This window comes from Pygocentrus nattereri, chromosome 22 (genome assembly GCF_015220715.1).
Source record: "Pygocentrus nattereri isolate fPygNat1 chromosome 22, fPygNat1.pri, whole genome shotgun sequence".
Classification (NCBI taxonomy): Eukaryota; Metazoa; Chordata; class Actinopteri; order Characiformes; family Serrasalmidae; genus Pygocentrus; species Pygocentrus nattereri.
The window spans coordinates 2,230,648-2,248,424 of record NC_051232.1 but is presented as its reverse complement, the minus strand read 5'-3'; the positions used below and the strand labels follow the sequence as shown (position 1 = coordinate 2,248,424).

At 39.0% G+C, this 17,777-nt stretch overlaps 1 protein-coding gene across 2 annotated transcripts in view; it reads left to right on the top strand.

The window, feature by feature from the left end:
• LOC108411726 (FERM and PDZ domain-containing protein 1) overlaps positions 1-17,777 on the top strand; it is a 51,926-nt gene that overhangs the window by 27,283 nt on the left and 6,866 nt on the right. For both annotated transcript variants that reach the window (XM_017683440.2, XM_037533006.1), the window contains exons 4-15: positions 909-1,072; positions 3,875-3,977; positions 5,737-5,782; positions 6,822-6,926; positions 11,639-11,734; positions 12,072-12,197; positions 13,358-13,477; positions 13,928-14,064; positions 15,581-15,701; positions 16,108-16,200; positions 16,388-16,570; positions 17,021-17,165. In XM_017683440.2, the coding sequence (XP_017538929.2) occupies positions 909-1,072; positions 3,875-3,977; positions 5,737-5,782; positions 6,822-6,926; positions 11,639-11,734; positions 12,072-12,197; positions 13,358-13,477; positions 13,928-14,064; positions 15,581-15,701; positions 16,108-16,200; positions 16,388-16,570; positions 17,021-17,165 (1,439 nt within the window). The remainder of the gene's footprint in view (positions 1-908; positions 1,073-3,874; positions 3,978-5,736; positions 5,783-6,821; positions 6,927-11,638; positions 11,735-12,071; positions 12,198-13,357; positions 13,478-13,927; positions 14,065-15,580; positions 15,702-16,107; positions 16,201-16,387; positions 16,571-17,020; positions 17,166-17,777) is intronic.

The window sequence follows — 17,777 nt, the reverse complement described above, 5'->3', positions numbered from 1 at the left end:
CTTGGGATGTCTTGACATAAGAAAATGTCTCAAAACATCTTATAAATACCGTCAAGGCATCTTAAGAAAATCTGGGTATGACGTGGCCATTATTCACCTTTCAGCATGAGGTAAAAAGCATATATTTAACAGAAAATTTAAACACAAAATCAACTAAATATTTTTCGGTATTTAGTGTGTCCACTCTTTGCCTTTGCTGCAGCTTCCATTTTTCCACACCTCCAAAGTTCAATCTTAGAAGTTGCTTGCATTTTCTGCTTCTCACGATTTAAGTAATCCTAGAAACATTCAGTGATGTTGAGGCCTGGACTGTGGAGTGGTCAGTCAATCATTCTGAGAACACTAGCAGCTTCTTTGATTCCTCGTCAGACAACGATACGTTCTCACTGTGCAACCATGCATTTCAGATGAGCTTCAGCCCAGAGAAGTTGGCAGCGTTTCCGGACCCTGTTGACAAATTACTTCCTCTGTGCAAAGTACAGTCTTAATCTGCATTTGTGGATGCAACAACGGAGGGTGTTTATTAACCAAAGTATTCCCAAGCCTGTGTGTGATATCCACCACAGAAGCATGCTGGTATTTAATGCAGTGCCATATGAGGGATCGAAGGCCATGAGCATTCTGTTGTGATTTTCTGCGTTTTTCCTACTGTCCCAGTTTTTTGGAACAGCTTGAATGAGTTTTTAAGCATTCTGTTTGCTGCAGATTGCACTTCAGTTCTGTTTTTCCAGACTGAATGTTTTGTGGAGGTCAACTTTCACCCCAGAGACTTGAAACTTGACTTGGACATGCAGGAAGGGGCTTATAAACACATCTGGGATATTTGAATCCATATTCAAATAGCAAAAATAATTCATATGTCCATTCCACCCCACCCCTCACTCTTTCTCCCTCCTTCTGCTCTCCAGAGAGCGACAGTTTGAAGATGGACGTGCACCTGACTCCAGTCCTCAGGAACAAAGAAGTTGTCCAATCAGAGTGACCACTCAAATTCCATTTGACTCCACCCTCGACTCCCACGGCTTCACGGTGTCCACACACACTCCACCCCAAGTGCAGGAGGTCACTGCAGGTACAAACACACACACACACACACACACACACACACACACAGTCATCAGAATCCCCATTATAAAGTCATCAGAATCCCCATTATGACATCATCAGAATCACTATTATGATGTCATTGCTGCTGACATTCATTGATATATGAGCTTGTATGAGTCTTTGGCTATTAGATGGCTATTAGGCTGTATGGAGTTAATGGGAAAAGCCTTGCTGAATTTGTGAAGCAAAGTGGTGATTAAGCCGGTCAGCAAGGAACCTGACCCTAACAGCAACGACAATCAATAATACAGCCACAGTACACATGTTTTCATTCAGCTGGGTCTGTTTTCCTCATAACGTCTTCTGTTTTGTATTAGGGTAATATAATATTATTTATTACTTTTAGGAAACAATATAATTGTTACCTTTTCTGGGAATGTATTTTATCATTTTACAATGAAAATCATTTTTGTGCTCTGTTCATGTATTTTTTCTGACCATATATGCAAAAATATGCAGGTAATTAAAGTAGTTTCAGAGTTAGGCTCGGACAGCAATGCAGGCACGTCTGTTTTTCTTATTAAATATAATTTTTAAATATTGAAACTGATATTATTATTCAGACACTATCCAGATGCCTATGTTAAGAATTAGCTTGCAGCATTGTAGTTTCATTTTGGCCCACTCCTCTGGTCAAACAATCTTCAGTTCACCAAAGTTATGAGGGTCCCTTTGATGGACTCGCAATTTCAAATTCCTCTATAGATCTTTTTGAGATTCAAGTTAGGGGATTGGTTGGACCATTCGGGCACTTTCACCTTCTTTTTAGAAAACTGAATGTTTGGAGTCACTATCTTGTAGAAACATCCATCTTCATCTCTAAAATGTCCCGGTACAGCACTCCACTCATGTGTCATGCTTTGATGATGTGTAATGCTCACGTGCTGTTTATAGTGAAGCAGCCCACATCATGATGCTCCCACCTTGATACTTCACTGTGGGTGTTCACATTTACTTCAAAACAATGAGATCTAACTGCTCATCATGTGGCCATGAGGGACTGCTTTAAAATGCAGGGGTGTGGCTAAAACTAAGATTCACCTATGGGTCTAAAACTCTAAACACTAATGTGTTTAATTTGGTACTGACATTAAAACATGGGATAATATTTTAATAAAGTTTTTTTTACAAGCCCATTTCCAAAAAGGTTGGGATGCTAAATGTTTTGAAAGTGAAATATTTTCATGATTTGTTGATATAGGATGTCAGCTGCTCAACTTTTACATTGAGGTTGATTTGTTGGACCACAGGACACTTTTCCACTTCCCCTCTGTCCTTTTTAAATAAGCTCTGGCCCAGAAAAGGTGGTAGCGTTTCTGGATCCTGGTTATATGTGGTTTCTTCTTTGTGAATCTCCAGATTCTCTGAAACTTTTAATGGTGTTATGTACCATAGATGATAAAAAGCAAAAGTTCTTTGCTATTTTATGTTGAGTAATGTTGTTCTTGAATTGTTGCACTAATTGATTTAGTATCTTAACTTCTGAAAGGCTCAGACTCTCTGAGATGCTTTTTTTATCATTTTACTGACATATTTCTAATTAACCACCAGATGTTTTTTAGCATTACACAACTTTATCAGTCTTTTGTTGCCCCCATCCCGACCTTTTTGGAACACGTTGTTGGCATCAATTTCGAAATGGGCAAATAAAAACAATAAAATTCATAAAAATATGTTGTCTTTGCACTACTTTCAATGCAACATAGGGTTTAAATGATTTGCACATCATTACATTTTGTTCTTACTTACATTTTGCACAGCACACCAACTTGTGGAAATGGGGTTGTATTTTAGAATAAAGTCACTTTAAAAGGACTTAAGAAAATAACATTGACAAAAATACAAAAATTTGTAAATATTATTTTCAGAAGTGTAAATTTAGGGCTTAGGGTTTCAGACTGACCTCTCCTCACAAAAAGTACTCAATAAATGATGATTTTGTATTTATTTAGTTATTACTATTTCAATAAAAGTCTTGGGTTTAGGTGCATCAGAACACAATCCTTGTAAATATCTAAGGTCTGAATACTTAATTGTTTTTTGTTATAGTTCTTTTTACTGTGGGACCACAGTTTGAACTAATTTGGTAGAATGGTCAATATATTTTTAATATAATGTCAGAATACTAGACATTTTAGTTTAAAAATCTTTGTTTATACTTATAAATACATACTTTTTTGTTCACATTTACAGTATAAAGTCTGCACTGGAAGTGTCTGAATACTTGTTTCCCTCACTGTAGTACCTGCTCTCAATTTTAAGGAAATAAATGCATTACACTTGAAATCTAGTGCTATCAAGTTTGTTTCAATAACTGAAAATAAGCATAGAGGCCTAAAAAAGGTCTAAGGAATACTGGGATTTGGGGGATAAAAGTATTCCTGGAATGGGTGAACATTAGACAAGAATTATGATATGTGAAAACAAATGAAATGCTAAAAATGTACACCAAATAATAGCAGCATTTATTTATGGAAACAGTAACAAATGGTAGCTGTGTGTGGTTTAGTTGGCTGTAGAGTAAGTAAGACAAGAGGAAGTCATGGCGTGTGTCAGCCCAAGTCCATCTGTTCCCCAGCACCTACCCACATCACCAAGGCAACCATGCTGGGCAGCCATAGAGCCAAATTCATTCCGTTCCCATGAGGGATGATGTAATCGCTGTAATTGAGTAAATCAGACATGGGGAAGACGCCTAGACTGATCGCATATTAGGCACTAAAAGAATGAGCCTGTAATGATATAACTGTTTATGTGTGTGCTGTAGGGGGTCCTGCAGATGGCAAACTTTTACCTGGTGACCAGCTTGTTAAAATCAACAACATTGCTGTCGAAGACCTGTCCACTGAACAGGCTGCTGACATCATCAGGTATGTGTGGTCATGTATGGATGTGAGCTTTTGTTCAAACTGTTGTTTGGAATCACTTGTCATATCGTTCATTTCTGTTATATATGTACAATAATAATAACTAAATAAAACAGTGTAGATGTCAATATTATAAACAAAAGTTTAATTCCAAAATTCTGCATTTTATAATCCATTTGCACCGAATGAATGTAATGGTATCATTTTGAAGCAACAAGAAATTAAATTACATACAATAATGATCTGTTTATGAATCTCTATAAGTTCTCTGCCTTGAGATTTGATCTGAATGTATTGCAAACATTTGAACTCCAAAACCACTGTGATGCAAATGAAAACATGTTTTTTTGTAAACATACGCTCATCCTGAAATGAATGCCTGCATGTTCAAAAAAAGTTGGAACAGGGCAATTAAGACTAGGAACACTGTAAAATGCTTAAAACATTTTAAACAGGTGATGCAGTCATGCTTGGGCATAAAAGGAGCATCCAGGAAAGGTCTTGTCCTTTATGTAGGTTTGGGAACCAGCCTTGTGACCAGAAGGTTGCTGGTTCGGTCCCCTGAGCCAACCGGACATGACTAAACTGCCCTTGAGCAACTGCTCCGTACGCACCATGGATAGGGCAGCCCACCACTTCGGGCAAGTGTGCTCACTGCCCCCTAGTGTATATGTTCACTAGTATGCATACATGTAGGTGTTTCACCCCACAGATGGGTTAAATACAGAGGTCTAGTTCTTCTGCATTTATTTACATTTATGGCATTTGGCTGACGCTCTTATCCAGAGCGACTTTCAATTTAATCAATTTAGACAGGAAGGCGAATTTTCAAGGACTCTTATTGGTATAGTGTAGGGTGCTTGTCCAAGCAGGGGATTGAACCCCAGTTTACACAGTACGTCAAGTTAGGACTGTTCTGTGCACGGTGGAAGTCATATGTCAGCAAGGTTCAGAAACGGCGCCATCTTCTCTGGGCTTGAGCTCATCTGAAATGGACAGATGCACAGTGGAAACACGTATTTTGGTCTGACATGTGAACTGTTCAGATTATTCAAGGAAATAATGGATGTTGTGTTCACTGAGCCAAAGAAGAAGAAGACTATCTAGATTGTCAGCAGCATAAAGTTGAAAATCCAGCGTCTGCCATTGAATGAGCCCGGGTCTATGGGGTGTATAAGTGCCCATGGCATTGGTAACTTTCACATATGTGAAGGCGCCATTAAAGCAGGAAGATGTATTCACATTTTGGAGCAACATATGCAGCCTTCTAGACAACGTCTTTTTCCGCATTCAGTATTTCAATATTATAACGCCAAGCCACATTCTGCATGTGTCACACCAGCATGGCTATGTGGGCGGTGGACTGGCTGCCCACTGTGGTAGCATAGTTAAAAAGTTGTATAATGAAAGAAATATTCCACTTTCAGAACTAGATGAGTTTGTGTCTTCAGTCCTAAAAGGATTATTATGTGCTGTTAAAAGGAAGGGTGAAGTAACCCAGTGGTGTACATGCTTCTGTCACAACTTTTTTGGAACGTGTTGCAAGCATTAGATTTGGAAATATTTTTACAAAAAACAATGACATTCATAAGATTAAATACTATGTTTTATATTGTTTGGTAATACACAATTTACAAATCACTGCTTTCTGTTTTTCTTAGCATTTCACATACTTTTTCTGACTTAACATTTCCCATTGATTGTATACAGGCAATTTCTGTTTATATCACTTTCTCTTGCTCGCTCTCTCTTACATGTCCAGGGAGTGTCAGGACGCAATAACCATGACAGTCCTCAGAATAACAGTGGTGAGTGTGTTTACACAAAGTTACACACTTAAGAGCTTTCTGGATGTGAAAGTGGATGTGCAGAAGAACTTAATGGAGATGAGTTAGATAGGAAGCCTAGGGCTTCAATCCAATCATTCCACACCAGCATACGTCCCTCTTGCTGAGGGGGTACTTTTTCTGAGTACAGGATACTTGATGATATGCAAGAGAGGCAGAGTGAAAATAGACGATACTTAAGGTTTTGATGAGGGCAACGTTTTCAGTAGATTGTAGTTGTATTTAAAACCCACATGTGGTGGCTAGTATTGTGTTCCTTCTTCTACAAAGGCATGTTGGCTACACCTCCTGTGCTGTTTTGCAATCAAAGATTCTTCACAGTCACAAGGAATCAGTCAAAGATGTTTTGTGGCACTTTTTTGTTTTAAAGAGTAGGGTTGCACGACATGGACATTCATCTAGTAGTACGATTCAGTACATTTTGCAATTGCAAAAAACAAAATACATTATTTGCATTACTTCAGGGAACCCACAGAAACACTCATTTTGAGTCAGACAGTAAAAACACTGCATGTATACTGTTGCATTATGCAACATTTTCTGATATCAGTACAGCATAGACCAGTATCACTATTACGTAGGCCAGTGACAGATAATTGAGTTACCATGGTAAGAGCCCCAGTGATGGTAAAAATGATAAAATACATGAGTAAAACATGTCTCAGCTCTCGTTCATCAGGCAAAACGGGTCGTTTCAAGTGGCTTCAGGTAACATGGCTTTAGAGAAGTAGGCACAGTGCACACTTTATGACTGGGTTTTCTTTTACATCTGCCTCACTGTAAGGGACCATTGGATAATTACAGGATGAAACAATAAAGCAAAATAAAAAAAATATCCCCCTAACCCAGTTACCATGGTTATTTTCCACACATTTACCTGCATAAAGGGGACAAGTGATATATTGTGCCTTACTGTTTAGCGCATACTAATATTCATTATTAACAGCATTTTGGCTGAAGGTGTTCCATGAAGGTCTATGTGTTTTTGTTTGTAATGTAGGGGCCAAAGTCATCCTTCATAACCCCAGAGAAAAGAGCCAAGCTGAAATCCAACCCGGTTAAGGTGCACTTCGCAGAGGAAGTGGTTGTCAACAGTCACTCACAGGTTAGATGCTTCACTTCACTTTGCTCTTTGCGACTGTGTGTGTGTCCATACATACTTATAAAACTCTCTGCAAAAGTTTGGTCAGATTACATGTTTTTTGATTGAATAAGCTATGGCACATTTGTACAATATAATTTTTTAATTTCTCATTAGGTTTATTACCTAATAAGATTTTTTCCCATAAATATCTCAATTAAATCAGCTAATATAAAAAAAGCATATAATATAGTCAAATGCAAAAGTTTGAACGCAACTGATCAAATTACATGTCTTGTTGATATTTTTAGAAAAAATAAGTTAACACACCCTCTAAAGAAAGCAACCTCTAAAATGGCCATTTCAGTGCACAATTCCTATTAATTTGCTTCACAGATTGGAAAAATATAATATATAAATACACATTATGCTTGTATTTTTGCAGAGGCCTTATTTTATGTTTTAGGGTCATTTTTTCAGATGCATTAAATTCAGCAAATCAACAGTAATTTCAGGATGGTTCACACTCGTTTAGGTAAGTGAGTCGAATCTGTCATTAATGTGGACGAACCGGCGTCCTGAAATGACCTGCATGCACACATCCAACTCAGTGACGTCACATGAACGAATCATGGGCATCATTAGCATAATTAAACTAACGAGCAGAATTGGCCGTGAGTTGGAAACGTATCTGATCTAGGACCAAATATGAAAGTGGCTCAGGTTTTGCGTGTCACACGGCCCTGAAAACGTCAGATCTGAGTCACATTAGGGCAAAAAAATCAGATTTGTGCCACTGTAACCTGGTAATGGGAACTTAGCCTAAGCGTCATTAAAGTGCCCTGTAGAGTAATGAAAGGAAAGGCCCTGTTGGCTGCCCAGTTGTTTTAATGATATACGCTGATGAAGTGCCCAGTTAGTGCTCCTCTAAGGAAGAAGTTCCCCTCCAGTGGATAAAATGTGATGCATTGCTGTAAAGGGTGTCCCAACATGCCTTTCTGATGAAAACAAAAGCATGGAGTGCCTCTTAGATGCCCTCTCCAGTGAGAAGACTTGATGCAGTGGCCTTGTAAAGAGAAAAAAGCCCCAGCGAAGAAAATGAGATGCAGTGCCCTACAGCCTCCGCTACAACGTGCCCTCTAGGGCAGGCTTTCCCAAAGTCGGTGCCGTGCCACCAAATACTTCGATTTTCTGTGAGGTGTTTAGGATGCGTATGCTTCCGTGCATGTGCGTGTAGGCGCTGATGTTCTGAGAGGAAATTTGACTCAGCAAGTGAAGCTCTCTGGTGCTGATGTTTTTTCATTAATAGCTCAGAAAAGCCACATCCTCTTCTCATTAACGGAAGAGAGAGGGCGGGAGGGCGAGAGATGGAGAGATTAAATGAAATGTTGCTTACTGGAAATGGTCAGATCCTTCCAGCATCATGTTTATGACTCGGGCTCCTTTTTGCGGGCATATGTATCGATATTTCTACCGATGCGGAGTGCTCTTTGTGCATGCATACCCCGTTGTAAACACAATTTAAAGGAATACTCTGCCATTTCTCAACCTCCATCTCCATTTTTGCATCTGTAGCTTACAGCTGATTACTGTGGACAACTTTGACATGTTTCTTTGAATTTATGACAATAACTGAAAACCTGTTTACTTGGAACTTATATTGGAAGGTAGGTGGCAGTTGCTGAAACACCTTCTCATTATTCATATTATAAGCTTCTACTATGAGTCATAAATCTTTTCTTTACTTTTCTGTGAGACTATACTAATTGTTGTCATAATATCATATACACACATATTAACATACAGCCATGCTAGAAAGTGTGTGCACTCTTTAGAATTCTCTAAATTGCCACCTAAATTCAAAGACTTGATCTAAATCATATCAATAGATCCAGAGAACCAAAGAAAAACAGTTGAATAGTTTTTCATTCTTGAACAAATTCATATTAAGTGTCTTAAAAGTATGTGAAGCTCTCCATTCAGTAACTGGTGTGATCAGCAATGACCTTCCCACACATTAACTTGGACCTGCTTAGACCTCCTTATCAACTTCTTCAACTCAGTGCTGTTGGTGAGATTTATTGCATGAGCTCCAAAGCCAAGTCTGGATTTTGACTCATTTTCAAAATGTTAAATTTATTCAGCTCTTCTTTGGTGGACTGACCGACATATTTAATGCTGCAGTCGTTCTGCAAGACTTACCTTCTGCTGAGCTTCAGGTCATGTAGGGATGCCCTGACATTCTTCTGTAGAATTTCCTGATATGATCCAAGATTTATAATGTCATCAAGTGATGCCGAGGTGTCCTGGTCCAATGACAGCAAAACAGCCCCAAACAGTGATACTACCACCACCATATTTCAAAGCTGGAATGAGATTCTTATGCTGAAATGCAGTGCTTGGTTCTTGCCAAACACAACATTTCTCATTTAGGCCATAAAGTGATTTTTTCCATATCAGTCCACATAACATTCTTTCAGTCTTCTGGCTCACCCAGGTGGTCTTTAAGAAACTTAAACAGGCAGCAGTGTTCTCCTTGGAGAGCAGTGGCTTGCCCAGAAGGATGTTTAATGACAAATTCTTCAATAAATGAATGGAAAACTACAAAACTGTTTGTGTCATTTGTTTCATTGGGTTCTCTTTATATGTTGCGATGGTCAGATTTATCTACACATGCTAAAAGTTTTCCAAATTTTCAAGGACCGGTGTAATACACGTCATTGTGAGGCAACTGCCCATTGGTTTCTGTTATTAGGGTCAAGGGGTTTACTGTTCTTTTCTAGGTACAGGCAAATTATTGCTCATGGCAATTGGCCCCATTCTTCAGAAGCCTTCAATTCAGAATAGGTTGAAATACACTAGAGAATTCCTTTAAGTGTCTGCAAATCAATTTGATGCAGGCTGCTAATGTATTTCTAAAGAACCTGCGTGAAGCAAAGACCCAGTGCTGGGAATGAAAAGGCTATGCAGAGAATATGAAAGACTCAGAAAGGGAGAGGAGAGAAGGCGGGGGGCGGGGGGGGGGGGCGTTTTAGGCAGAGTCTTCTTCAATAATTCATCAGTAATTTATTAATTATTCAATTAATCGTTTATTTAAGGAGGTCTGTCTGTATTTGTGCCATGCGTACTGTAGTTCTGCTGAGCAGATGGTGCACACTCTGAGACAGAGCACCTTAACTGAAGCAAATTGATGCTCCTTGACTTCCATGGCCTTAGATACTTTATTAAGCTAAGGTGGTACAGTGTTAAAGAGATAGTTTGACCAAAAATTTCATTTAAAAAATCTTCCTCTTTAACCTAAATGTAGTCAGTCAGCCAAGACAGCTTTGGTATCTGAAGTTTGCTCCTTCTTTTGTTTCGACCTGGAGCTGCGAGGCCAATGCAGCGAACAAGTAATGGAAGCAAATGTCCCACCAATAAAGCATCACATACTTGCCTCAAACAATGTGCATTTGTTAAGTAATCTCTGATATACTTGCTTGTGTGGTTTCTGACATGGTATGACATGCTGTTATCTAAGGGTGTAATGATTTCAACATGTATTAAAAAATCTAATTTGAATGCCACAAACAGAAGATGGATACTTTTAATACCATTACTTTGAAGACCATTCGCCCAAGAAAACAGGCTGTAAGAAGCTTTTTGGACTGGCTGGAACAAAACGTTAATATTGATGTTAAGCTTGAGTTTTACGGCTCATTTCGATTTGGTCAGAGTCTGGGTGAATGGTATTCGGTTGATTTCTGGCTGATTCCAGGTTGTTCAGCTGTTCTTCTGTCACAGCTGCCGACTGAAAAGCTGCTCAGTGGTGACGACAGTTTGGGAATTTAGCTGGAGAACGAACTGCCGGCTGAGCGGCGAGTGAGAGGCATTCGTTACTCTGACGTAGCAACAAGCTGCTTGTTAAGGAGCTGTAATGTGGCTCAGTCCAATGTTCACAGCCCACTTTATTAATTTCTTACTTTATCTGTGTAACTGTTGTCTAAAAGCAGTAGAACACTCCAGAGCGTGTGTTTTCGTGAATAACACTCTGAATGTTCTTCAGGATATGCATTATCTGATTACATATATTCTTCTTCTTCCTCTTATTTTTCTGCCATATTTTTCTCCCACTACCTTTTCCCACAGCTTTCAAGATATCAACACCGCTCCACTCTGGAATGTTCGTTTTTATACAATCACTGTTAAATGACAATACATGATGATGAATAGGGTACAAAACTTTGCGTACCCAACTTATATCATGTTGATCCATCTAGGGTATAGATGGATACATAGCAATCATCTAGTAACACCCCAGCACCACCTGGGATACCACAGAAACCGTTTGTCAACAGCTTTGCAACCACCTAAAATACCACAGTAAACGGTCTGGCACCTTTACTGTCAACTTTCAACACCGAACATGTCTTGGATAAACTGATTAGATGATTACATTTTGATTAAGGGGGAAATTATCAATTTGATTCGTCTCGGATTCACATGAAGCATCAAGCACTGCAGATCTGAACTGCCACGTTCTTCCTTTTTTCGCATGATCGTATTCAGTAGTATGTGAACGGCAGAAACGTGGGAGCCTTGAGCACCATCAGACTAAACAGCACTCAATTATTCATGAAAGAAATGCAACCACAAGATACTCAGCTGGATGTTTTCTTTAATCCTTTTTCTCTGAGCAAAGATTTTGCCAGCAGGGTTTTTTTTCCTAACATGATTATCCTTTTCTTGACCTCCAGGGCAACTCTCTGCTGTTCCTGCCCAACGTTCTGAAGGTCTATTTGGAAAACGGTCAGACCAAAGCCTTCAAATTCGAACCCAAGACCACAGTTAAGGTAGAGTGGATCTGTATTCCATAATGCAACACTGACTGATTGAATGTGCATTTAAACTAGGCCAGTGGCTCACTAATAGATCAAGAGGCATTATTTCCACCATTCAGCTGAATCAGGCCAGACAGCATAATAAATTTAATGGCATTTGATACACCAGATATTCCATTGTTTGTAGCATAATTGCAGTGTCAAGACCCAGAAAACTGGTCTCGTTAATGATTAGATGACAGTGCTGAATTAAATCATAGTCATGACACAGCTGAATGAGCAGCTTTAGCATCTATTTTGTATTGAGCTGGAAAAAAAGTGATTTTTCTGCTTGTTGCTTGTTCACTAGGACATAGTGATGACTCTGAAAGACAAACTGTCCATATCCCGCATTGAACACTTCTCTCTCATGCTGGAACAACAGTACAGCATCGCCAAACTGTTTCTGCTGCACGAAGAAGAGCTGATTCAAGAGGTATGCACAGAAGCTTCAGACAGACCTGACCAGTACGACTTAATATGAAGCCTAAACCAACTCAAACGCAGAAACAGAAAGTGAACAATAAAACCCTTCAGGCTCATCTTTTGCTATAACTGAAGTGAAGCATGAAATGTCCCATGATATGGTTTCAATATGAACCCACAATGCACCAGAAACTTATTACAAAAAATGATAACAGGACATCAGAGCCAGGATTACTCTTTTAGTACTTTTACTTTCTTACTTTTACTTATACTTAAGTACATTTGAAGGCAAATACATTTGGACTTTTACTCAAGTTGAGGTCTAGATTAAGGACTTCTACTTTTCCTGGAGTAATATTTTACCTTTGGTATCTCTACTTTAAGTCAAGTACATGATTTGTGTACTTCATCCACCACTGTTTATTAGAAACACCCACCTTGTGCTTTCACTCTCTGGCCACTTTATTAGAAACACCTACCTTGTGCTTCCACTCACTGGCCACTTTATTAGAAACACCTACCTTGTGCTTTCACTCTCTGGCCACTTTATCAGAAACACCTACCTTGTGCTGCCAGTCACTGGCCACTTTATTAGAAACACATAACTTGCACTTTCACTCGCTGACCACTTCATTAGAAACACCTACCTTGTGCTTTCACTCTCTGGCCACTTTATCAGAAACAGCTACCTTGTGCTGCCAGTCACTGGCCACCTTATTAGAAACCCATACGATACAGGTGCCCTTTCTAGGGTTACAATTCTGAACTTTAGCCCATCTGTTGCTGCACAATTCATCAGCCCCCTCCCCACTCCGTCCATTTGTGGAAAGTTAAAAGTCTACAGTGACTTTAAGTCAGTTGGTTCAAATGATCCGATTAAATAAAACTTCATATGTAAATTTAAGACATAATAGAAAAGTATGATTAGTAATGTAAAGTAAAATTGGTCTGGCTTTGTTGGTCTATATCAAGACGAGGAGTAAATTCATTAAGAAGTACCAGGTGTAAACGACTGTACATCTGTGAAACACACTGTCCACTTGTGATCATATCATAGATACATATATCATATATATCATATATATAATGGGAATGACTAAGGACCCAGAATTGAGGCGAATACTTAATAACTCCCGAGTGTTTGTGTGCATGCATGTGTACGTGCTGTAGGTGGTCCAGAAGAAGGAGTCTCATGACTATCGGTGTCTGTTCCGTGTCTGCTTCATGCCCAAAGAACCACAAGAAATGCTGGAGGAAGATCCTGTAGCCTTCGAGTATCTCTATTTGCAGGTGTGTGGCCACTTTATTAGAAACACCTACCTTGTACTTCCACTAACAGGCCACTTATCTACATTATAGCTCCACTATATTGATGTACAATTACAGACTGTAGCTCGTTTGTTGCTGCAGTTTATGTGCCACACTCTACTCATTCATCCTTGCTCAGTTTTTGAAGACAGGGTTGCTGTTGTCCACATATTATTTGGGTGGTACATCATTCACCACAGCAGTGACACTGACAGTGTGGTACGAGTATATCAGACACAGGGTTTATATTATAGATTTACATATTCATACACATATTTGCGAGCGGACCACCATACAAAAATATCCAGCCAAGAACGACTGTGGTCAGAAGCTGACCATTGATGAAAAGCTATGGTGGAGAATGGCTAGCTGAACAGATTGTACATTAACAGATGAGCTGCAGTGTGTAACTGTGCATGTGTATGCGTGTAGAGTGTGAGTGATGTTTTGCAGGAGAGGTTTGCTGTGGAGATGAAGTGTAACACGGCTCTCAGATTGGCAGCGCTGCACATTCAGGAGAGACTTGCCAGCACCGGCCAGTCACCCAAAACACACCTAAAGACCATCACGTAAGAACACACACACCCACAGACAGTGACAGTCACTAGAACATCCTAAAAGGCCATTACAGTGATAACTTACACACAGTAGTAAGTTATGAACCAAAATCTATGTGAATGTCGTTGGAATGAATATTTCTATATTAATATTATATATCACAGTATAAATATTTTCCAAATCCAAACATTTTAGATGCTTAAGCAGGCATATTTTTTATTAACAGTGGCATATTAGTCCAGAAGGTCAATTTTGTGGTTCAAATGACTAAAAATAAAACTGAGCAATAAATGGATCGTTCTACCAAGTTGGTTCAAAGTTGGTTCAGAGTTTAAAAGACATTTGGGTCTTTGAGTGACTCTGTACCTTGATTAAGCATGCCAAAACAATCAGAACCCTACCAGAACTTCCAAAAGTGTCAGGACTGACTGTTTCAGTGGTGACACTTTCGAGCTCATTTTGAGCAGAACTCAAAAAACGCCACTACATGACCAGCAAGAACAGCTTTAGACACATAAAATCCTAATATTTTTTTTCTGAAACACAAACATTTTTACTTAATTTAATGTTCCACACTGATTTTCAGAGGGTACGACACATTTACTTCAAAACAATGGGATCTAACTGCTCACTAAAATAAGGCTCTGTCCATGGTCTAAAACTCTGGTGTTTCAGTAGTGGCATGAAATGACTGGAACAGCATTCTACCTCTAAATCTACTAGTGTAATCTTTAAAAGAAAAACTTTGGTCTTAAAACTAAATAAATAAAAAATGTATTTTTAGACATCTAAATGTAGGGGTTAGGTTTTGGGACAGACACTCCCTAATAGAAAGTACCCTATACATTATGCTTTTGTACATATTCAACTCATTACAATCTCTATTAAAACCAACAGATCATAACATAATCCTTTAAAATATCATTTTTTTACTGTGGGGCCACTGTTTGAAGTAATTTGGTAGAATTGGTGGACAGCCCTATCTGCAGCACCCAGGGAGCAGTTGGGGGTAAGGTGCCTTGCTCAAGGACACCTCAGTCATGTACCGTCCGCTCTGGGGATCGACCCGGCGACCTTCTGGTCACAAGGCCGGTTCTCTAACCTCCAGCCTGTTGAATTCTGAATGAACACTTAAAAGGACACACAGATTCACAAAGAACTTGTGAATGCAAATAAACTATGAAGGAGGTTAGAAAAACCTTTCAGTTAGAGTTTTAGAGAACTTTGGTAATACACTGCAATACTTTCACGTGTTGCAATGAATTTCCTTTCTGTAGACATTAAAGGGGAATTCCACGGACCTGTCCCCATTTCCCAATATTTAACAAAAATGTACATATATTCACTGATTTTAAAAGAGCAATATATTTAATGTTTTTTTAACTATATGTGCTAAATATATTCAACTGCACCAATTTTTTATATTTAAGTAGATGCAAATATATGCAAAGGTTTGGGCACCTGTGGTCAAATTCGATGTTTTGTTGATTTGCTTGGGTCTTCATTAGTGTGCTTGTATGTCTATAGGAAGGACTGGGGTATTGAGAGCTTTGTGTCGAGTACCTTACTGAGGAACATGCGAGAGAAAGACCTAAGGAAAGCCATCAGTTACCACATGAAGAAAATTATACAGGAACCCAAGCAGAAGGTGTGTTTGAATCGTATGGAGCCTCCAAAGCCCATGGGGAGCTTTTGGCTGGAAGTTGCATATTGGTGATTGGAGCTATTCTAAAAGAAATTGACCACTATGTAGCACTACATTTTGATCTTCAGTCACAAATACAAAGGCATTGTTTCAGTACTTGCCAAGTGCCATATTTATACCAGAGTATAACCCACTGTTTTACTGAGAGTTCCATAGTTTACTATATCTTCACTCACTATGGTGGGCTACTGTATGATTTTTTTGACCTGGTTTAAAAGTTAGCACCCAATTTTTTCAGTCATCCTTCACCATAGTTTATTATAGTAAATTGTGATATTGCTGTATTGCCCAAATCTAGTATGAATATTTTCACATTTTCTGAGCTCTAATATGTGTTGTTGTGCCTCAGGTGGTGACCATAAACCAAGCCAGGTTAAATTACCTGAACGAGATGTGTGAACTCAAGTCTTATGGGGGCAAATCCTTCAGTGCCACCATGATGGTAAGAATTGAAACTTACAGCTGATTCAAATTCTGGAGTTACAACATTCAAAGTGAAAACCATTTAAAACATACATGTCCCTCACTGCATGCATACGCCCCCTGCTGTGCAGGAAAGAGAGGAGAGGATTCTAGATGTTAGGAGTTCATTTTCAGCTTATAGAGATCTTCTCTGGCTCTCTCCCCAGCTCCAGGACAGGGAGTCTATGGTTAGTCTGTTGGTGGGGGCGCAGTATGGAGTGAGTCAGGTGATCAACCACAAGCTGAGTATCCTGACCACGCTGACCGAGTTCAACAGCATCACCAGAGTGGAACTCACGCCGGAGTCAGAGCGTGTTAGCCTCGTCAAAATCTACCTGCAGGATATAAAGGTACTCACATAAACACAAGCACTGTACACAAACACAAACTGCATTTGTAAACACCCTAAAAAGCTTTGATTAGATTACGACTCTTTATTGAAACGACTGAAATTGCAGATTTGATGATGCGTCAAATTGATCATTTCGATATGATTTACATTCATTTACACTAAATAGACAGAGCTGTTTGGATGGTACTTTATTTTGAATGGTCCTTTTTAGATGGATTTTTAAATGAAGTGACATTTTTTTAAAACAAAATTTGTCTCACCTACTAGTTAATCTGATATATTAGGCCTTCAGTTCAGCTCCTGAAGTCCTAACCAATCAGAACGCTCACTGGCCAGTAGCTACCTAGATATCACAGGGAATAAAATCCCTATAGAAAAATGTTTTGTTTGTTGTTTGAAGAATTTGACCCTTCATTTTCAACCAAAACTTCCTCTTCCTCTTTCTAAGCCTATAACTTTGCTGTTGGAGTCAGTGGCTGCTAAGGACTTGTCGTGCCTGATAGCTGGTTACTACAAACTGTTGGTAGATCCCCAGGTGTGCGTGTTCCCATGGACAGCTAACTCAAAGAGCCACCGTATATCAGCAGAGGAAGGTACAAAGGCAAAGTCACTAAATAAGAGCAGTATATTCTATGCTATTATGCTTCTCCTGGCTTGTAGTTATTGTTTTGTACAAGTACTTTAGAACAATGTGGCACTATTCTTGGACTACTACAATGTAATGCCTTTCATATCTTTTACAGTACTGTGCAAAAGTCAGATGCCACACTTCATTTAATTTCAAGTTGTACATTTTTCAGACAACATATGTTTAACAAAAAATTGCAAAGAAGCAGAAATTAATATCATTTTTTTCAGTATTAAGTGTCCACTCTTTGCCTTGATTATTACTTTATTGTGTGCTTCCATTATTTTCCGTAGACTCTCTTTCAGTTTTTTAAAAAAATCTGCAGGGATATTTTTCCACACCTCCAAAGTTCAGTCTTAGAAGTTGGTTGCATTTTCTGCTTCTCATAACTCAAATAATCCCATTCAGTGATGTTGAGGTCTGGACTATGGGGTGGTCAGCCCACTGTTCTGAGAACAATAGCAGCATTTTTTGTTTGATTAGCAAAAGTTCTTCTTCTTTGTCTACTTTGTTGTTCTTTCTTTTCTCAGTGAGCGTTTCTTGAACAGCTACACATCCTTTCAGAGTCTTCTCACAG